Consider the following 21215-nt stretch of genomic DNA (forward strand, 5'->3'; position numbering starts at 1 on the left):
AAATGAGCTAGCACAGAAAAAAAGAGACTAAGCAAGCAATATAAAGTTGTTTTCTGTTGGCGAGGATATTTGAATGTAGTGAGTGTTGGCAGACGTAGTCTGACACGTTTGTGGACTAAATAAAGAAGCAGGGAGACATGGAAGTAGCTTTCCTGACCAAGTATCATTGACCCTGACTTTCTGGTTTCCATCCATCCATCCATCTTCTTCCGCTTATCCGAGGTCGGGTCGCGGGGGCAGCAGCCTAAGCAGAGAAGCCCAGACTTCCCTCTCCCCAGCCACTTCGTCCAGCTCTTCCTGTGGGACCACGAGGCGTTCCCAGGCCAGCCGGGAGACATAGTCTTCCCAACGTTTCCTGGGTCTTCCCCGCGGCCTCCTACCGGTCGGACGTGCCCTAAACACCTCCCTAGGGAGGCGTTTGGGTGGCATCCTGACCAGATGCCTGAACCACCTCATCTGGCTCCTCTCCATGTGGAGGAGCAGCGGCTTTACTTTGAGCTCCCCCCGGATGACAGAGCTTCTCACCCTATCTCTAAGGGAGAGCCCCGCCACCCGGCGGAGGAAACTAATTTCGGCCGCTTGTACCCGTGATCTTGTCCTTTCGGTCATAACCCAAAGCTCATGACCATAGGTGAGGATGGGAACGTAGATCGACCGGTAAATTGAGAGCTTTGCCTTCCGGCTCAGCTCCTTCTTCACCACAACGGATCGATACAGCGTCCACATTACTGAAGACGCCGCACCGATCCGCCTGTCGATCTCACGATCCACTCTTCCCTCACTCGTGAACAAGACTCCCAGGTACTTGAACTCCTCCACTAGGGGCAAGATCTCCTCCCCAACCCGGAGATGGCACTCCACCCTTTTCCGGGCGAGAACCATTGACTCGGACTTGGAGGTGCTGATTCTCATCCCAGTCGCTTCACACTCAGCTGCGAACCGATCCAGTGAGAGCTGAAGATCCTGGCCAGATGAAGCCATCAGGACCACATCATCTGCAAAAAGCAGAGACCTAATCCTGCAGCCACCAAACCAGATCCCCTGAACGCCTTGACTGCGCCTAGAAATTCTGTCCATAAAAGTTCAGAACAGAATCGGTGACAAAGGGCAGCCTTGGCGGAGTCCAACCCTCACTGGAAACGTGTCCGACTTACTGCCGGCAATGCGGACCAAGCTCTGGCACTGATCATACAGGGAGCGGACTGCCACAATCAGACAGTCCAATACCCCGTACTCTCTGAGCACTCCCCACAGGACTTCCCGGGGTACACGGTCGAATGCCTTCTCCAAGTCCACAAAGCACATGTAGACTGGTTGGGCAAACTCCCATGCACCCTCAAGGACCCTGCCCAGAGTATAGAGCTGGTCCACAGTTCCACGACCAGGACGAAAACCACACTGTTCCTCCTGAATCCGAGGTTCGACTATCCGGCGTAGCCTCCTCTCCAGTACACCTGAATAGACCTTACCGGGAAGGCTGAGGAGTGTGATCCCACGATAGTTAGAACACACCCTCCGGTTCCCCTTCTTAAAGAGAGGAACCACCACCCACTTTCTGGTTTTGGTTTTTTAAAAATGAAGCCATTTTTATATCAAACAAGTCTCTAACCAAGTGCGTTCTTCGACTCTGCTCCCTTGGACTGAAGAAGTGCCACTTCCTAAAATCTTGCACTCTTCCGCCCTTCTTGATGACCTCTCCAGGAACTCTGATGAAACGTTTATCCTTTTCGCGATTTGAACGCTTCGTAAAGCCCAAAATGACGCGAGATCAAAGCTGAATTAAGAAGCATTAGGAACAGACACTGCTTGACCACCAGGCTCATTTAATGAGCCGGAGGTGACGTCATTTAAATCCAGCTCAAACTTCTGTCTGTCAGTAGACTCCACATGCTTCTGCATGTCCCACCATCAGAAGCCCTTCTTATTCATCAGTGCCTGCATGTCCCACCATCAGAAGCCCTTCTTATTCATCAGTGCCTTCATGTCCCACCATCAGAAGCCCTTCTTATTCAGCAGCGCCTGCATGTCCCACCATCAGAAGCCCTTCTTAGTCAGCAGCGCCTGCATGTCCCACCATGGGAGTTACCAGGCAACTCTGAGACTCACTGACAACTCCTCTCCCCTACCAAGGCAACATCCTCTTTCCTTTTCTACTTCCTTGGCCTTGGTTACGCAATGTTTCAGTCTGTTCTTTTGGTGTCACATCACTTGCCAGCATCCCGTCAAGCCTCCATCTCTTTCCTTTGCCTAAATAAGTTGCTTTCATTGCCTTTCTCCCCTCTTCCGTCCGTCTTCTTTCAATGCCGCTCCATTCCTCAGCCTGCCCTCCTCTACAGTGTGCTGATCTGCACATTACCCTGATTATCCTCCTGGTGATTTACAGTCCAGTCTTCAGGACTCGTCTTTCGGCTTCCATGTGGAGGATTTAAGGGTTTGTTGTGTTTCCACCTCCGTGTGATTAAAGTTGGGGCATCCCATCTCCACTAATGTTTACAACACAATACTTCAGCTCGTCGTCCATTTACGAGCCGTGCAACTTTTGCTCTTCCACAAGGTAACCTGGGTTTCTCTTCTTGACAACGTTTCAGTGACTACACGGTTCCGAGCAACACACCTTTCAGTGTTCAAGTCTGAAAAAAGGGGTCATTTTAGGCAAATGGAATTGAAGCGTTTTTATTAGAGTATATCATCTAAAGGGGCTATAGAAAGTAAACTTGCATATACTGCATATTTTAGTGTAGTCAGTAGGGGTTAGAGATGCGCGGTTTGCGGGGGGTCGGGTCGGGCGGTTGAAAAAAAAAAAAAAAAAGATTTTAAATAGATTCAGGCGGGTGGCAGTTAAACCAATTGGGAAATATATATACATAGTTAAATGTTGTTACCCACATACGAAAAACGAGCAGGCACCTGCAGCATATGCCACAACAGAAGAAGAAAAAAAGAAGAGATGGACACTTTTACGGAGCGGAGAAGGGACGTCTCGCCGGGGTCCGGGACCGAGGCCCCTTCCCCCGAGAGGGCCCCACCGGGAGCCGTAGCTGAGGCGATCCGCGAGAAGGGCCCGACGCACGTCCAGGGTCACCACCGCGCCCACCGCACCGACACCCCGCCTCGTCCGCCTTCGCCGCGGCCGGCGTCACGCGCAGCAGGTAAGCAGCTTACCTGCCCGCCACCCCCGTGGCCGGGGGCTCGTAACAGGGGTCACTCCGCATCGCTCCGCCCGCGCAGCTTGCCTGCCCGCCACCCCTGTTGCCGGGGGAGCGTAACAGGGGTCACTCCGCGCGCAGTGCGCTCACGAAGGGGGTGGGGCTCACCCTGGTTGATATAGACAGCAGGACGGTGGCCATGGAAGTTGGAACCCGCTAAGGAGTGTGTAACAACCCACCTGCCGAATCAACTAGCCCTGAAAATGGATGGCGCTGGAGTGTCGGGCCCATACCCGGGCGTCGCCGGCAGCGAGACGCGCTTGGAGGTGCGCTCAGCGCGGCTCCCATATGATTGCGCACTGGTGTGCGTCTGGGCCGTGACAGCGTGGCACGCGAATGTCTGTGCTGCATTGGATCAGTCTCCTTTCTTTAACAGGCAAAAGCTTTATAACCTCACTAATGCCTTGCATCGTCTATATTAGATATATAACAACGGGCGGGTGCGGTTCTGATCAAATGTTACATCGGGTGGATGGCGGATGGTTGACGACTTTCTGATGCGGTTGCGGATGAAATAATTGCCTATCCGCGCATCTCTAGTAGGGGTGTAACGGTACACAAAAATGTTGGTTCTGTACGTACCTCGGTTTAGAGGTCACGGTTCGGTTCATTTTCGGTACAGTAAGAAAACAACAAAATATACATTTTGGGTTATTTATTTACCAAATTTGCAAAATCTTCCACCAAAAATATTTTTCTTAATGGAATATTTGATGTGAAGTAATGGGAACCTTGGATAGGTCAATAATTCATAATAACATTGATTTTGATTCAATATTATGTTTTGAGGGACGGCGTGGCGCAGTGGAAAAGTGGCCGTGCGCGCCCCGAGGGTCCCTGGTTCAATCCCCACCTAGTACCAACCTCGTCATGTCCGTTGTGTCCTGAGCAAGACACTTCACCCTTGCTCCTGATGGGTGCTGGGTAGCGCCTTGCATGGCAGCTCCCTCCATCAGTGTGTGAATGTGTGTGTGAATGGGTAAATGTGGAAGTAGTGTCAAAGCGCTTTGAGTACCTTGAAGGTAGAAAAGCGCTATACAAGTACAACCCATTTATCATTTGAGCAATGACAGTTTGAAAGAAAAAAAAACAGCTTTGTTTTATTAGTCAACATTGCAACTTTTTCTAAATGACATTTAACCTGTCTTGGTTGACAAGACTCTGCAGCATCGCGTGGACATCGGGGGCGGTACCTCTGGATTGGCAGACCGGGGTGGTGGTTCCTCTCTTTAAGAAGGGGAACCGGAGGGTGTGTTCTAACTATCGTGGGATCACACTCCTCAGCCTTCCCGGTAAGGTCTATTCAGGTGTACTGGAGAGGAGGCTACGCCGGATAGTCGAACCTCGGATTCAGGAGGAACAGTGTGGTTTTCGTCCTGGTCGTGGAACTGTGGACCAGCTCTATACTCTCGGCAGGGTCCTTGAGGGTGCATGGGAGTTTGCCCAACCAGTCTACATGTGTTTTGTGGACTTGGAGAAGGCATTCGACCGTGTCCCTCGGGAAGTCCTGTGGGGAGTGCTCAGAGAGTACGGGGTGTCGGACTGTCTGATTGTGGCAGTCCGCTCCCTGTATGATCAGTGTCAGAGCTTGGTCCGCATTGCCGGCAGTAAGTCGGACACGTTTCCAGTGAGGGTTGGACTCCGCCAAGGCTGCCCTTTGTCACCCATTCTGTTCTGAACTTTTATGGACAGAATTTCTAGGCGCAGTCAAGGCGTTGAGGGGATCTGGTTTGGTGGCTGCAGGATTAGGTCTCTGCTTTTTGCAGATGATGTGGTCCTGATGGCTTCATCTGGCCAGGATCTTCAGCTCTCGCTGGATCGGTTCGCAGCCGAGTGTGAAGCGACTGGGATGAGAATCAGCACCTCCAAGTCCGAGTTCATGGTTCTCGCCCGGAAAAGGGTGGAGTGCCATCTCCGGGTTGGGGAGGAGATCTTGCCCCTAGTGGAGGAGTTCAAGTACCTCGGAGTCTTGTTCACGAGTGAGGGAAGAGTGGATCGTGAGATCGACAGGCGGATCGGTGCGGCGTCTTCAGTAATGCGGACGCTGTATCGATTGTTGTGGTGAAGAAGGAGCTGAGCCGGAAGGCAAAGCTCTCAATTTACCGGTCGATCTACGTTCCCATCCTCACCTATGGTCATGAGCTTTGGGTTATGACCGAAAGGACAAGATCACGGGTACGAGCGGCCCAAATGAGTTTCCTCCGCCGGGTGGCGGGGCTCTCCCTTAGAGATAGGGTGAGAAGCTCTGCCATCCGGGAGGAGCTCAAAGTAAAGCCGCTGCTCCTCCACATCGAGAGGAGCCAGATGAGGTGGTTCGGGCATCTGGGGAGGCCGCGGGGAAGACCCAGGACACGTTGGGAAGACTATGTCTCCCGGCTGGCCTGGGAACGCCTCGGGGTCCCACAGGAAGAGCTGGACGAAGTGGCTGGGGAGAGGGAAGTCTGGGCTTCCCTGCTTAGGCTGCTGCCCCCGCGACCCGACCTCGGATAAGCGGAAGAAGATGGATGGATGGATGAATAAAAAAATGTAAAAAAAGAAACAAAAAATATTTTTTGTTTTTGTGTATAAGAATCAGTATTTAAAAATAAAATGTTTGGCCATTTGCATGGAACCAGATGGAGCTTTTCTAACCAATTTCGAAAAAGTTTAAATATAATTAAAGCTGCAAGCAGCATTGGTCGGGCCCGCGTATTTGGCAGGTGCTAGTCCTAAGTGTCCCAATACTTTTGTCTACTTTTAGTCTGAAGTGTCCCAAGACTTTTGTCTAGTGTACCTACCTTGTCTGCATTGTGTGGGCACGTTGGTGCTTCCTGCTTTTAAGCAGCCATCTTAAAAAAACAGCAGCATCAGCACAGCGGGTCTTTGAAGGGTCATAAAATCAAAACCGGAGCAGGTATTAAAACGCTGTTCTGTTATTTTATACACAAGGGTTCAATCTCTCTCCTGTGTTAGTTTGAAGCCGAAACGACAAACGCGCTCAGAGTTTTTGAAGGAAGGTGACCGGTTTTTACAAAAAATTTGTTTTGAAGGGGGAATAGCTAACTTCCTGTTGATTTTTGCTGGGGGTTGTCAATTTATGAAATGTAGGTCTAAGTGAGACCTACATAGAGGTTTTTGTTTCATGTCTCTCCGACCTTCCCAGGGAGAGTTACAGGCAGTTTTGTCAGTTTTTTCATCCGAGGAGCAGTTTTTTTGTGCGTTTCATTAAAAAATTGCGCTAAAGCACAATTTTGAGATTTGGGGTTAGTTTTTTTTTTTATTAGATCACAATTTTTGCCAGTCCTGATGTGTGTGTTCAGTTCAGTGAGTTTTGAAGCATGTTAAGGGGGTCAAATTACAGCTCAAAGAGGCAAAAGTGACTGTTTTTAGTACTTTTTTGTCTTGAAGGGGGAATTGCCGACTTCCTGTTGATTTTTGCCCGAGAATATACCATTATGAAATCTAGGTCTAAGTCACACCTACATAAAGGTTTTTGTTTCATGTCTCTCCGACCTTCCTAGTGGGAGTTACAAGCAGTCTAGTTGTTTTTTTTCGTAGGGGGCGCTAGAGCGCAATTTTGAGTTTTGTGGTTCGTTTTTTTTTTTTTTAAAAAGGCAATTGTCGCAGGTCCTGATGTGTGGGTCAAATATGGTGAGTTTTGAAGCATGTTAAGTGGGTCAAATTACAGTTTAAAGTGGCGGCGGAAGAATAAAGAATAAAGAATAATTAAAGCTGCAAGCAGCGTTGGTCGGGCCCGCGTATTTGGCAGGTGCTAGTCCTAAGTGTCCCAATACTTTTGTCTACTTTTAGTCTGAAGTGTCCCAAGACTTTTGTCTAGTGTACCTACCTTGTCTGCATTGTGTGGGCACGTTGGTGCTTCCTGCTTTTAAGCAGCCATCTTAAAAAAATAGCAGCAGCATCAGCGCAGCGGGTCTTTGAAGGGTCATAAAATCTAAACCGGAGCAGGTATTAAAAATCCCATCTATACTTTTAATCACAAGGGTTTTATCTCTCACCTGTGTGAGTTTGAAGCCGAAACGACAAACGCGCTCAGAGGAGATAGTTTTTGAAGGAAGCTGACCGGTTTTTACAAAAAAATTTTTTTGAAGGGGGAATAGCAAACTTCCTGTTGATTTTTGCTGGGGGTTGTCAATTTATGAAATGTAGGTCTAAGTAAGACCTACATAGAGGTTTTTGTTTCATGTCTCTCCGACCTTCCCAGTGGGAGTTACAGGCAGTTTTGTAATATTTTTCTTCCGAGGAGCAGTTTTTTATCAGTTTTATTCAAAAATTGCTGTAGAGCACAATTTTTAGATTTGGGGTTAGGTTTTTTCATTAGATCACAGTTTTAGCCAGTCCTGATGTGTGTGTTCAGTTTGGTGAGTTTTGAAGCATGTTAAGGGGGTCAAATTACAGCTCAAAGAGGCAAAAGTGACTGTTTTTAGTACTTTTTTGTCTTGAAGGGGGAATTGCCAACTTCCTGTTGATTTTTGCCCGAGAATATACTATTATGAAATGTAGGTCTAAGTCACACCTACATAAAGGTTTTTGTTTCATGTCTCTCCGACCTTCCTAGTGGGAGTTACAAGCAGTCTAGTTTTTTTTTTTGTAGGGGGCGCTAGAGCGCAATTTTGAGTTTTGTGGTTCGTTTTTTTTTTTTTTAAAAAGGCAATTTTCGGGGGTCAAATATGGTGAGTTTTGAAGCATGTTAAGTGGGTCAAATTACAGTTTAAAGTGGCGGCGGAAGAATAAAGAATAAAGAATAATAAAACCTTGCAAATTCAATAGGTCCTTATGTCCCATTGCATAAGGACTCCCAAAGGGAGTCCTTATGCAATGGGCCATGCGGGCCCTAATTATTATACCAAATAATACCTTGCGAGAATCGGTTTCAATCGAGAATCAATTCTGAATCGAATCGTGATCCCAGGACTCAGTTAAAATTGTTAGAATAGCAGGATAATTGAGTACATGGGCAGTGGTAGCGTCACAGCTAGGGATTGGCACAGTACCAATTCCTGGTACTTGGGAATTGATACCAGTACTCAAAGGCGCCAATTTTTCAAACGTGTTAATAAATGTTAATAGTTTAAAAACAATGTTTTTTTTTTAATGGGGCATGAAACGGTACTCTCTAGAAACACCACTCTGTGCTGTATCATGGACTAAATAGGTTTGTCCGAGCCCTGACGTGTGTGCCTGATCCCTGGAAGTTGCCACTTCAAAGAAAACCACATCACAGCACACAGAACTCAAAGTGGACAAAAAGCAGGAGGGCCTCCATTGCAAGGTTGAGGTGAGAAAAGAAGGTGATGACACGAGGCATCAGAAGAAGACAAGAGACACAAGTCCACCACAAACACACACTTGGGTGACACACAGAGGGGGAGGGAAGCTCTCTGTGGGCGTTCATAGGATTTAAGGGTGTGAGTTTAGGGGGAGTCACAGTGGGGATGGACGCCATTGAGAGCTACAAAAGGAACTACTCTGGTCTTACCTGATTCTAGGGCTAGAGAGAGAGAGAGAGAGAGAGAGAGAGAGAGAGAGAGAGAGAGAGACGGCGTGTCGGACAAAAAAGACAAAATAGGAAAGCATCAGAGAAAGTCTGGATTGGAGGGTTGAGAGAGCCTCATGTGTGTAAGTGACCAGAGATGAATACAGGTAAAAGCCAGTAAATTAGAATATTTTGAAAAACTTGATTTACTTCAGTAATTGCATTCAAAAGGTGTAACTTGTACATTATATTTATTCATTGCACACAGACTGATGCATTCAAATGTTTATTTCATTTAATTTTGATGATTTGAAGTGGCAACAAATGAAAATCCAAAATTCCGTGTGTCACAAAATTTGAATATTACTTAAGGCTAATACAAAAAAGGGATTTTTAGAAATGTTGGCCAACTGAAAAGTATGAAAATGAAAAATATGAGCATGTACAATACTCAATACTTGGTTGGAGCTCCTTTTGCCTCAATTACTGCGTTAATGCGGCGTGGCATGGAGTCGATGAGTTTCTGGCACTGCTCAGGTGTTATGAGAGCCCAGGTTGCTCTGATAGTGGCCTTCAACTCTTCTGCGTTTTTGGGTCTGGCATTCTGCATCTTCCTTTTCACAATACCCCACAGATTTTCTATGGGGCTAAGGTCAGGGGAGTTGGCGGGCCAATTTAGAACAGAAATACCATGGTCCGTAAACCAGGCACGGGTAGATTTTGCGCTGTGTGCAGGCGCCAAGTCCTGTTGGAACTTGAAATCTCCATCTCCATAGAGCAGGTCAGCAGCAGGAAGCATGAAGTGCTCTAAAACTTGCTGGTAGACGGCTGCGTTGACCCTGGATCTCAGGAAACAGAGTGGACCGACACCAGCAGATGACATGGCACCCCAAACCATCACCCAACCATGCAAATTTTGCATTTCCTTTGGAAATCGAGGTCCCAGAGTCTGGAGGAAGACAGGAGAGGCACAGGATCCACGTTGCCTGAAGTCTAGTGTAAAGTTTCCACCATCAGTGATGGTTTGGGGTGCCATGTCATCTGCTGGTGTCGGTCCACTCTGTTTCCTGAGATCCAGGGTCAACGCAGCCGTCTACCAGCAAGTTTTAGAGCACTTCATGCTTCCTGCTGCTGACCTGCTCTATGGAGATGGAGATTTCAAGTTCCAACAGGACTTGGCGCCTGCACACAGCGCAAAATCTACCCGTGCCTGGTTTACGGACCATGGTATTTCTGTTCTAAATTGGCCCGCCAACTCCCCTGACCTTAGCCCCATAGAAAATCTGTGGGGTATTGTGAAAAGGAAGATGCAGAATGCCAGACCCAAAAACGCAGAAGAGTTGAAGGCCACTATCAGAGCAACCTGGGCTCTCATAACACCTGAGCAGTGCCAGAAACTCATGGACTCCATGCCACGCCGCATTAACGCAGTAATTGAGGCAAAAGGAGCTCCAACCAAGTATTGAGTATTGTACATGCTCATATTTTTCATTTTCATACTTTTCAGTTGGCCAACATTTCTAAAAATCCCTTTTTTGTATTAGCCTTAAGTAATATTCTAATTTTGTGACACACGGAATTTTGGATTTTCATTTGTTGCCACTTCAAATCATCAAAATTAAATGAAATAAACATTTGAATGCATCAGTCTGTGTGCAATGAATAAATATAATGTACAAGTTACACCTTTTGAATGCAATTACTGAAATAAATCAAGTTTTTCAAAATATTCTAATTTACTGGCTTTTACCTGTATATAGAGACATACTGTAATAACTTGAAGTAAATAATGAAGATTAAAAACCAATTACAAAAAAAAAGAACTAAAAGCAGTGTTTTTCTCACAATGTGTCAATTTTTTACTTATAAAATTGGGAACAATTTCTCATATTCTTTCTGTTTCTGTAATATTGCAATATTTTCTCGTAAAATGAATACTTTTTTACGTAAAATGATTACTTTTAAAGCAAAATGGTGACATTTGTTAGAAAAAATTCTGAATTTTATCACAACATTTTTTTGTTGTTCTTGTAAAATAGTGACATTTTGAGTAAAATTATGACTTTTGTCATAATTTTGCCAAGCAAAATTATGATTATTTTCATAATGTTGCCAAAATGTTAAGTTTTCTTATAAAATTGTGACTTTTGTCGAGTAAAATTACGACTCTTTTCATAAAATTGCCAAAATTGTAAGCTTTTCTTGTGAAATTGCGACTGTCATGGAGTAAAATTCCAACCTTTATCATATTGCGCAAATGTTCAGTTTTTCTTGCAAAATGTTGACTTTTATTATAAAACTGCCAACATTCAAACTTTGTCTTGTGAAATTCTGACCTTTTTTTTTCTTGTTTTAAAGATCACGGTTCGATTGATCTTTTACTACAGTCAGGGAACAAAATGTAACACATAAAAGTGATAAGACTTATTTTATTTGGATGGTTCCCAAACAGGAGACTTTGACAAGAAAAGAGGGTTTTCAAGTTCTGGGTACTGAACGCCCCGTTACGAGTACACGTGGCGTTCTGAGTACACGACGCGTTACGAGTACACAATACGCTACGAGTACACGACGCGTTACGAGTACACGTGGCATTTCGAGTACACGTGGCATTATGAGTACACGTGGCGTTACGAGTACACGAGGCGCTACGAGTACACAATACGCTACAAGTACACGACGCGTTACGAGTACACGTGGCGTCACGAGTACACGAGGCGTTACGAGTACACAATACGCTACGAGTACACGACGCGTTACGAGTACACATGGTGTTACGAGTACACGACGCGTTACGAGTACACGACGTGTTACGAGTACACGAGGCGTTACGAGTACACAATACGCTACGAGTACACGACGCGTTACGAGTACACGACGCGTTACGAGTACACGTGGCGTCACGAGTACACGTGGCGTTACGAGTACACGACGCGTTACGAGTACACGTGGCATTACGAGTACACGTGGCATTACGAGTACATGACGCGTTACGAGTACACGTGGCGTTACGAGTACACGTGGCGTTACGAGTTACGAGTACACAACGCGCTACGAGTACACGTGGCGTTACGAGTACACGTGGCGTTACGAGTACACAACGCGCTACGAGTACACGTGGCGTTACGAGTACACGACGCGCTACGAGTACAGGTGGCTTTACGAGTACACGTGGCGTTACGAGTACACGACGCGCTACGAGTACAGGTGGCTTTACGAGTACACGTGGCGTTACGAGTACACGTGGTGTCACGAGTACACGTGGCGTTACGAGTACATGACGCATTACGAGTACACGTGGCGTTACGAGTACACGTGGCGTTACGAGTACACAATACGCTACGAGTACATGACGCGTTACGAGTACACGTGACGTCACGAGTACACGACACGTTACGAGTACACGTGGTGTTACGAGTACACGTGGTGTCACGAGTACACGTGGCGTTACGAGTACATGACGCATTACGAGTACACGTGGCGTTACGAGTACACGTGGCGTTACGAGTACACGTGGCGTTACGAGTACACAATACGCTACGAGTACATGACGCGTTACGAGTACACGTGACGTCACGAGTACACGACACGTTACGAGTACACGTGGTGTTACGAGTACACGACGCGTTACGAGTACACGTGGTGTTACGAGTACACGTGGTGTTACGAGTACACGACGCGTTACGAGTGCACAACGTGTTACGAGTACACGAGGCGTTACGAGTACACAATACGCGACGAGTACACGACGCGTTACGAGTACACGTGGCGTCACGAGTACACGAGGCGTTACGAGTACACAATATGTTACGAGTACACGACGCGTTATGAGTACACGAGGCGCTACGAGTACACAATACGCTACGAGTACACGACGCTTTACGAGTACACGTGGCGTCACGGGTACACGAGGCGTTACGAGTACACAATATGCTACGAGTACACGACGTGTTACGAGTACACGTGGCGTTACGAGTACACGTGGCGTTACGAGTACACGACGCGTTACGAGTACACAATATGCTATGAGTACACGACGCGTTACGAGTACACGTGGCGTTACGAGTACACGTGGCGTTACGAGTACACGACGCGCTACGAGTACAGGTGGCTTTACGAGTACACGTGGCGTTACGAGTACACGTGGTGTCACGAGTACACGTGGCGTTACGAGTACACGTGGCGTCACGAGTACACGTGGTGTCACGAGTACACGTGGCGTCACGAGTACGCAATATGCTACGAGTACACGACGCGTTACGAGTACACGTGGCGTCACGAGTACACGAGGCGTCACGAGTACACGAGGCGTTACGTGTACACAATATGCTACGAGTACACGACGCATTACGAGTACACGTGGCGTTACGAGTACACGTGGCGTCACGAGTACACGAGGCGTTACGAGTACACAATATGCTATGAGTACACGACGCGTTACGAGTACACGTGGCGTTACGAGTACACGTGGCGTCACGAGTACACGACGCGTTACGAGTACGCGTGGCGTTACGCCCCCCCTGCCAAAAGATGCTGCTGTGTTTTCATTGCGGTCCTTTTCCCTCCATTGTTGCGGCGCTGCACTGTGAAACCAATCTAAGCTCATCCGAGCGTTTCACTGTTTCAAACTTCGTAACCCGGCCACACAAAACGCTGATTCATGTCATCATCTTCAATCATTACCTGGCAACTTTCCAGTTTGTGTTTGTGTTGGAAGAGCAATGCAGGCTTCACCAGCAGGTGTCATAAAGCAGTGACGTCATGTCTTTTATTTCTCTCTCTCGTTTGAGCATCCTGACTTGATGAGGAACAAAAAAAGAGCTGCACACTCACCTGGCTGAGCGGGCGCCGATGCTGAAGCCCATGTAGCCCTCATGGGGCAGAGAGTCGTCCCCCAGCTCTTTCAGGTCCTGGGGCCGCAGGTACTTGTCCGTGTCCCCGGTTAGAGCATCCTCACCTGGCGGGGGCACAGCATCATGTTAAGAGGGGGACAATGCGGCAGGAGAAAGGTATGATTGTGACCATTCTGGGGGGGCCTTTTGGGTCATTTCTCAGCACTGCACCTGCAACTTTGAAGTTGGCCTATTTGATTTATTCGTGTATTTATGGCAATGGTGCAATAACAATAACAATAACAATAACAATAACAATAATAAGCACCAAGTAGAAGCATGCACAAGAGAAGAATCCTACATGATGCATTTACATCTGACGGTGCAGAAAAAGTCAAGCAGCACAACCACACCTCGCTCAGCGGATCGGTGGACGATGACACGCCGCTCCACGACGCCGGCAGGGCGGCGAGAGTGCTTGGCTTTCTCCCTCATGCTCGGCGGTTGTGAGCGAGCGTGAAGCCGCAGCTGCTCCTTCACCGCAGCCCCTCCCCTCGCCTGCCGCACTACACTCGCACTACGCCGAAACCCTTTTCCGGGTTGAGCTTTTCACAATGCGGGCCAAACAACTCGCTGTTATCGAACCTTAACGTGGACAAATTCGCTGTAAATATCAATTTAACTACGCAACACGCTACACGACATGTATTAACAAAGCTAATTGTGCTCTGGAACGGACTAGCGTGTTTATATCAAACGAACGTGGCACTTTTATTTTGAAGGCTCAATTCTTTTCCTGTCCGCGACAGTGTTTGACTTGACAACCCAGCGGGTCCCATTTAAGCACAGAAACTTCTCCAAAAACATGCGAAAATAAAGTTACATCTACACTATACATTCAATTAAAACGTATCGCATCCTATTTCGGGTAAAAATAGACTTTATTTGTGTAATTAACTTACCGTGATCTGACGTCGCCATTAACAGTCGTTTTGTTTATATTTCCCCACTCATGGAAAAAACTGACAAAAAGACAACTCCGCTGATGAACAAATAAAGTATTTACACACCGAATTCGCTTCAAATACTCCAAATATTAGTAGAAAGAGGAGAAAGTGCGAGGTCCGCTGCCTTCTGACGACGTGCAAAAGTCGCAGTTAATTCTCCTGCTCACAGAAAGCTTCTTATTGGCGGAACTTGTCCGGAACGCAGCCGAGTGGACAAAGTGTCCAAACACACACAACTGTCACGGCTGAAATAGTTTTGAAGAACCAGGCGAACATTGCACAAGATAAGTTACTTTGTGCAACATGTGAGCTGCATGACAGATAGTGTGTGTGTGTGTGTGTGTGTGTGTGTGTTCTTGTATGTCTACCCTTCTTGAGACATCAACAAGGAAAAGTAGCTTCCATATGAGGAGGCGTGAACAAGTGATGACACAAATCATGGTCCCAATAAGGAAAAGCATTGCATCTAATAGAGAGCCAAATACTAGAGTCCGTGATAGAGATGCGCGGATAGGCAATTATTTCATTCGCAACCGCATCAGAAAGTCGTCAACCATCCGCAATCCACCCGATGTAACATTTGATCAGAACCGCATCCGCCCGCACCCGCCCGTTGTTATATATCTAATATAGACGATGCAAGGCATTAGTGAGGTTATAAAGCTTTTGCCTGTTAAAGAAAGGAGACTGATCCAATGCAGCACAGACATTCGCGTGCCACGCTGTCACGACCCAGACGCACACCAGTGCGCAATCATATGGGAGCCGCGCTGAGCGCACCTCCAAGCGCGTCTCGCTGCCGGCGACGGCCGGGTATATGGGCCCGACGCTCCAGCGCCATCCATTTTCAGGGCTAGTTGATTCGGCAGGTGGGTTGTTACACACTCCTTAGCGGGTTCCGACTTCCATGGCCACCGTCCTGCTGTCTATATCAACCAGGGTGAGCCCCACCCCTTTCGTGAGCGCACTGCGCGCGGAGTGACCCCTGTTACGCGCCCCCTGTTACGCGCCCCCGGCAACAGGGGTGGCGGGCAGGTAAGCTGCTTACCTGCTGCGCGTGATGCCGGCCGCGGCGAAGGCGGACGAGGCGGGGTGTCGGTGCGGTGGGCGCGGTGGTGACCCTGGACGTGCGTCGGGCCCTTCTCGCGGATCGCCTCAGCTACGGCTCCCGGTGGGGCCCTCTCGGGGGAAGGGGCCTCGGTCCCGGACCCCTCCGCTCCGTAAAAGTGTCCATCTCTTCTTTTTTTTTCCTTCTGTTGTGGCATATGCTGCAGGTGCCTGCTCGTTTTTCGTATGTGGGTAACAACCACCACCTACTCAGTGGCCTAGTGGTTGGTGTCCGCCCTGAGATCGGTAGGTTGTGAGTTCAAACCCCGGCCGAGTCATACCAAAGACTATACAAATGGGACCCATTACCTCCCTGCTTGGCACTCAGCATCAAGGGTTGGAATTGGGGGTTAAATCACCAAAAATTATTCCCGGGCGTGGCACCGCTGCTGCCCACTGCTCCCCTCACCTCCCAGGGGGTGAACAAGGGGATGGGTCAAATGCAGAGGACAAATTTCACCACACCTAGTGTGTGTGTGACGATCATTGGTACTTTAACATTTAACTATGTATATATATTTCCCAATTGGTTTAACTGCCACCCGCCTGAATCTATTTAAAATCTAATTTTTTTAAATTTCAATCACCCGACCCGACCCGCGGATAAAATCTAATTTTTTTTAATTTCATCCGCCCGATCCGCGGATAATCCGCGGACTCCGCGGTTGTGCCCGCAAACCGCGCATCTCTAGTCCGTGAACATTGCTCCAAAGTCAGGATTTTTTTTGTTGATTTATTGTGCATACAAGAGTAAACATTGACAGGTGCAAAGGCAGCAAATGTGATAAAACAATACAGCAGCTAAAGAAGGACTTCCCTATTCATCACCGAAAAAAACCCGCTAATTTTACGACTTCCGGTGCTGACGTAAGACAACACATGTGACCATAGGATGGTAAGAGAAGAATGTACAACAATTCTTCTCTACTAAAGAGGAGAAATATAACCTTCGAGGAAAATGTAATTTAAAACATTTGTGCACGTACAACAATTAGAAACTTTAGCATATCAGTATGTGGAATTAAATGATGAAGTAAAGAAGTTAAAGCAGGCTAGATTACTGCAACGTACTTCTTGTGGGGATCCCCAGCAAGAAGATCCAGAAGCTGCAATACATACAGAATAGTGCTGCTAGGATCCTGATGAGAGTGCGGAAATATGACCATATCACACCAACTCTCAAATCCCTTCTCTGGCTTCCTGTTTCACCAGTGCCTCCATGGAAATGCCCCCCTCTACCTCAAAGAACTGCTCACCCCCAAATCCTCCACACGACACCTCCACTCCGGACAGGCTAACTTCCTCCAACCTCTGAGGACAAAGCTACGAACAATGGGAGACCGGGCTTTCTGCTCCGCCGCTCCCAGTCTGTGGAATGCTCTCCCTGACCACCTGAGAGCACCACGGACTGTGGATGCTTTTAAAAAAGGCTTTAAAACCCTTTTTTTTAAACTTTTTTTTAACTTTTTTTTAACTTTTTAAATTTTTTTTTACCCTAACCCTAACCCTAAAAAAAAAAGTTAATTGTTAAAATTGTTTAAAAAATCACATTTTTAAAATTGTTTAAAATTGTTTTAAATTTTTTTTAAAAAGTTAAAAAAGTAACAAAATTTAAAAAAGTTAAACATTTAAAAAATAAATAAAAAAATTTAAATTTTTTTTAAAAAAATTAAAAAAATTTGAAAATCATTTTTTACCTTGAAAATCATTTTTACCCTTGAAAAAAAAATTTTACCTTGAAAATTTTTTTTTACCTTGAAAATGATTTTTTACCTTGAAAAAAAATGTTTACCTTGAAAAAAAAATTTTACCTTGAAAAATTTTTTTTACCTTGAAAATCATTTTTTACCTTGAAAATCATGTTTTAACTTAAAAAAAAAAAAAAAAAAAAAAAAAAAAAGTGTTTTAACTTTTTGAATTTTTTTTTGAATTTTTGTAAAAAAAAAATATTTTTTTAATTTTTTTAAAAATTTCAATTTTTTTTTTAATTCTTTAAAAAACATTTTTTTTAAATTTTTTGTAAAAATTTTTAATATTTTTTTAAATATTTAAATTTTTTTTTTAATATTTTTAACTTTTTTTTAACTTTTTTGAAAAAATTTTACCCTAACCCTAAAAAAAAATGTTAATTGTTAAAATTGTTTAAAAAAATCAAACATTTTTAAAATTGTTTAAATTGTTTTAAAAAAATTAAAAAAAGTTAAAAAAAAGTTAAAAAATTTAAAAAAGTTAAAGAAGTTAAAAAAATTTAAAAACTTTAAAAACATTTTTAAAAAATTAAAAACATTTGAAAATCATTTTTTACCTTGAAAATCATTTTTACCCTTGAAAAAAAAATGTTACCTTGAAATTTTTTTTTTTACCTTGAAAATGATTTTTTACCTTGAAAAAAATGTTTACCTTGAAAAAAAAAATTTACCTTGAAATTTTTTTTTACCTTGAAAATCATTTGTTTACCTTGAAAATCATTTTTAACCTTGAAAAAAAAATGTACCTTGAAAAATTTTTTTTACCTTGAAAATAATTTTTTACCTTGAAAATCATGTTTTAACTTAAAACCCTTTTTTTTTTTTTTTTTTTTTTTTAACTTTTTGAAAACATTTTTTAATTTTTGTAAAAAATTTTGAATTTTTGAATTTTTTTTAAATTTTTTCTAAAAATTTTTTTAGGCTGTTCTAGTTTTTATTTTTATTGTTTATTATCTTTTTTTTTTTTTTTTTTTTCAAATCACTGTAGCACTTTGAGGTTGTTTGCTCAATGTAAAGTGTGTTTTACAAATAAAATCTATTATTATTATTATAATTAAACATTATGAAAAATACTTTCAACCTTATTGAAAATAAGATATTCTTCATCTCAGTTTGTTAATAATGACTGACTTCATTATATATTACAAAACTGTTGTATTACTCATTCACGGATGTCATTTTACTATAAAGTCAGTAAATGAATGTATATATTTGTAAACGCTCTGAAGTGGGAAAGGGGTGGGATTAAATAAGCTTTGGTGGCCATTAACAGTTAGCTTCTACAGCTGGGTTGCCCAAAGTGTGGCACAGGGGCCATCTGTGGTCCCTGACCCCTTTGTCATCTGTGGTCCCTGACTCTTTTGTCATCTGTGGTCCCTGACTCCTTTGTCATCAACCTTAAGCACATTACAACAAACACAAAAAATAGAGATCTTCTCTGCACCCCTGGTGGTGACATCTATCAAAATGAGGGTGGTCCCAAAAAGGAGGGATTTTTCACATTGACTTTGTGTTGCTTTTAAAAGTGCTCCACCTCTGGTCAACATATGAAATAACAAGTGTATGTAAGAAATTGAAATGCGCCCCCTTTGGCCAAAATTATTTTTAAAAAATAAAATAAAATATGTATATAGAGACATACTGTAATAACTTGAAGTAAATAATGAAGATTAAAAACCAATTACAAACAAAAAAAAGAAAATAACTAAAAGCAGTGTTTTTCTCACAATGTGTCAATTTTTTTCTTATAAAATTGGAAACAATTTCTCATATTCTTTCTGTTTCCGTAATATTGCAATATTTTATCGTAAAATTATTACTTTTTTAATGTAAAATTATTACTTTTAAAGCAAAATGGTGACATTTGTTAGAAAAAAATTCGGAATTTTATCACATTTTTTTGTTGTTCTTGTAAAATAGTGACATTTTTTGAGTAAAATTATGACTTTTGCCATAATTTTGCCAAGCGAAATTCTGATTATTTTCATAATGCTGCCAAAATGTTAAAGTTTTCGTCTAAAATTGTGACTTTTGTCGAGTAAAATTACTCTTTTCATAAAATTGCCCAAAACTATAAGCTCTTCTTGTAAAATTGCGACTGTTGAGTAAAATTCTAACTTTTATCATAATATTGCACAAATGTTCAGTTGTTCTTGTATAATGTTGACTTGCATTGAGTAAAATGACGACTTTTATTATAAGACTGCCAAAATGCAAACTTTTCTTGTGAAATTGTGACCTTTTTCCTTGTGAAATTCCAATTGACTTTTCACAACAAGCTTTTTTTATAATTGTATGTGATATGTTATTAATGTTGTAAATACACATCTTTACAGGTAAAAGCCAGTAAATTAGAATATTTTGGAAAAACTTGATTTATTTCAGTAATTGCATTCAAAAGGTGTAACTTGTACATTATATTTATTCATTGCACACAGACTGATGCATTCAAATGTTTATTTCATTTAATTTTGATGATTTGAAGTGGCAACAAATGAAAATCCAAAATTCCGTGTGTCACAAAATTAGAATATTACTTAAGGCTAATACAAAAAAGGGATTTTTAGAAATGTTGGCCAACTGAAAAGTATGAAAATGAAAAATATGAGCATGTACAATACTCAATACTTGGTTGGAGCTCCTTTTGCCTCAATTACTGCGTTAATGCGGCGTGGCATGGAGTCGATGAGTTTCTGGCACTGCTCAGGTGTTATGAGAGCCCAGGTTGCTCTGATAGTGGCCTTCAACTCTTCTGCGTTTTTGGGTCTGGCATTCTGCATCTTCCTTTTCACAATACCCCACAGATTTTCTATGAGGCTAAGGTCAGGGGAGTTGGCGGGCCAATTTAGAACAGAAATACCATGGTCCGTAAACCAGGCACGGGTAGATTTTGCGCTGTGTGCAGGCGCCAAGTCCTGTTGGAACTTGAAATCTCCATCTCCATAGAGCAGGTCAGCAGCAGGAAGCATGAAGTGCTCTAAAACTTGCTGGTAGACGGCTGCGTTGACCCTGGATCTCAGGAAACAGAGTGGACCGACACCAGCAGATGACATGGCACCCCAAACCATCACCCAACCATGCAAATGTTGCATTTCCTTTGGAAATCGAGGTCCCAGAGTCTGGAGGAAGACAGGAGAGGCACAGGATCCACGTTGCCTGAAGTCTAGTGTAAAGTTTCCACCATCAGTGATGGTTTGGGGTGCCATGTCATCTGCTGGTGTCGGTCCACTCTGTTTCCTGAGATCCAGGGTCAACGCACCTGTCTACCAGCAAGTTTTAGAGCACTTCATGCTTCCTGCTGCTGACCTGCTCTATGGAGATGGAGATTTCAAGTTCCAACAGGACTTGGCGCCTGCACACAGCGCAAAATCTACCCGTGCCTGGTTTACGGACCATGGTATTTCTGTTCTAAATTGGCCCGCCAACTCCCCTGACCTTAGCCCCATAGAAAATCTGTGGGGTATTGTGAAAAGGAAGATGCAGAATGCCAGACCCAAAAACGCAGAAGAGTTGAAGGCCACTATCAGAGCAACCTGGGCTCTCATAACACCTGAGCAGTGCCAGAAACTCATCGACTCCATGCCACGCCGCATTAACGCAGTAATTGAGGCAAAAGGAGCTCCAACCAAGTATTGAGTATTGTACATGCTCATATTTTTCATTTTCATACTTTTCAGTTGGCCAACATTTCTAAAAATCCCTTTTTTGTATTAGCCTTAAGTAATATTCTAATTTTGTGACACACGGAATTTTGGATTTTCATTTGTTGCCACTTCAAATCATCAAAATTAAATGAAATAAACATTTGAATGCATCAGTCTGTGTGCAATGAATAAATATAA

At 44.1% G+C, this 21215-nt stretch overlaps 1 protein-coding gene across 1 annotated transcript in view; it reads right to left on the reverse strand.

Annotated features, from left to right (window-relative positions):
* The window catches only part of LOC133572380 (ankyrin-3-like), a 367012-nt gene that overhangs the window by 135118 nt on the left and 210679 nt on the right, over nt 1-21215 (reverse strand). The window contains exons 25-26 of the mRNA XM_072915334.1: nt 13513-13636; nt 8683-8694 (exon numbers count right to left, since the gene is read on the reverse strand). Coding sequence (XP_072771435.1) covers nt 8683-8694; nt 13513-13636 — 136 coding nt within the window. The remainder of the gene's footprint in view (nt 1-8682; nt 8695-13512; nt 13637-21215) is intronic.

The sequence above is a fragment of the Nerophis lumbriciformis genome, linkage group LG02 (assembly GCF_033978685.3).
Source record: "Nerophis lumbriciformis linkage group LG02, RoL_Nlum_v2.1, whole genome shotgun sequence".
NCBI classification, from domain to species: Eukaryota; Metazoa; Chordata; class Actinopteri; order Syngnathiformes; family Syngnathidae; genus Nerophis; species Nerophis lumbriciformis.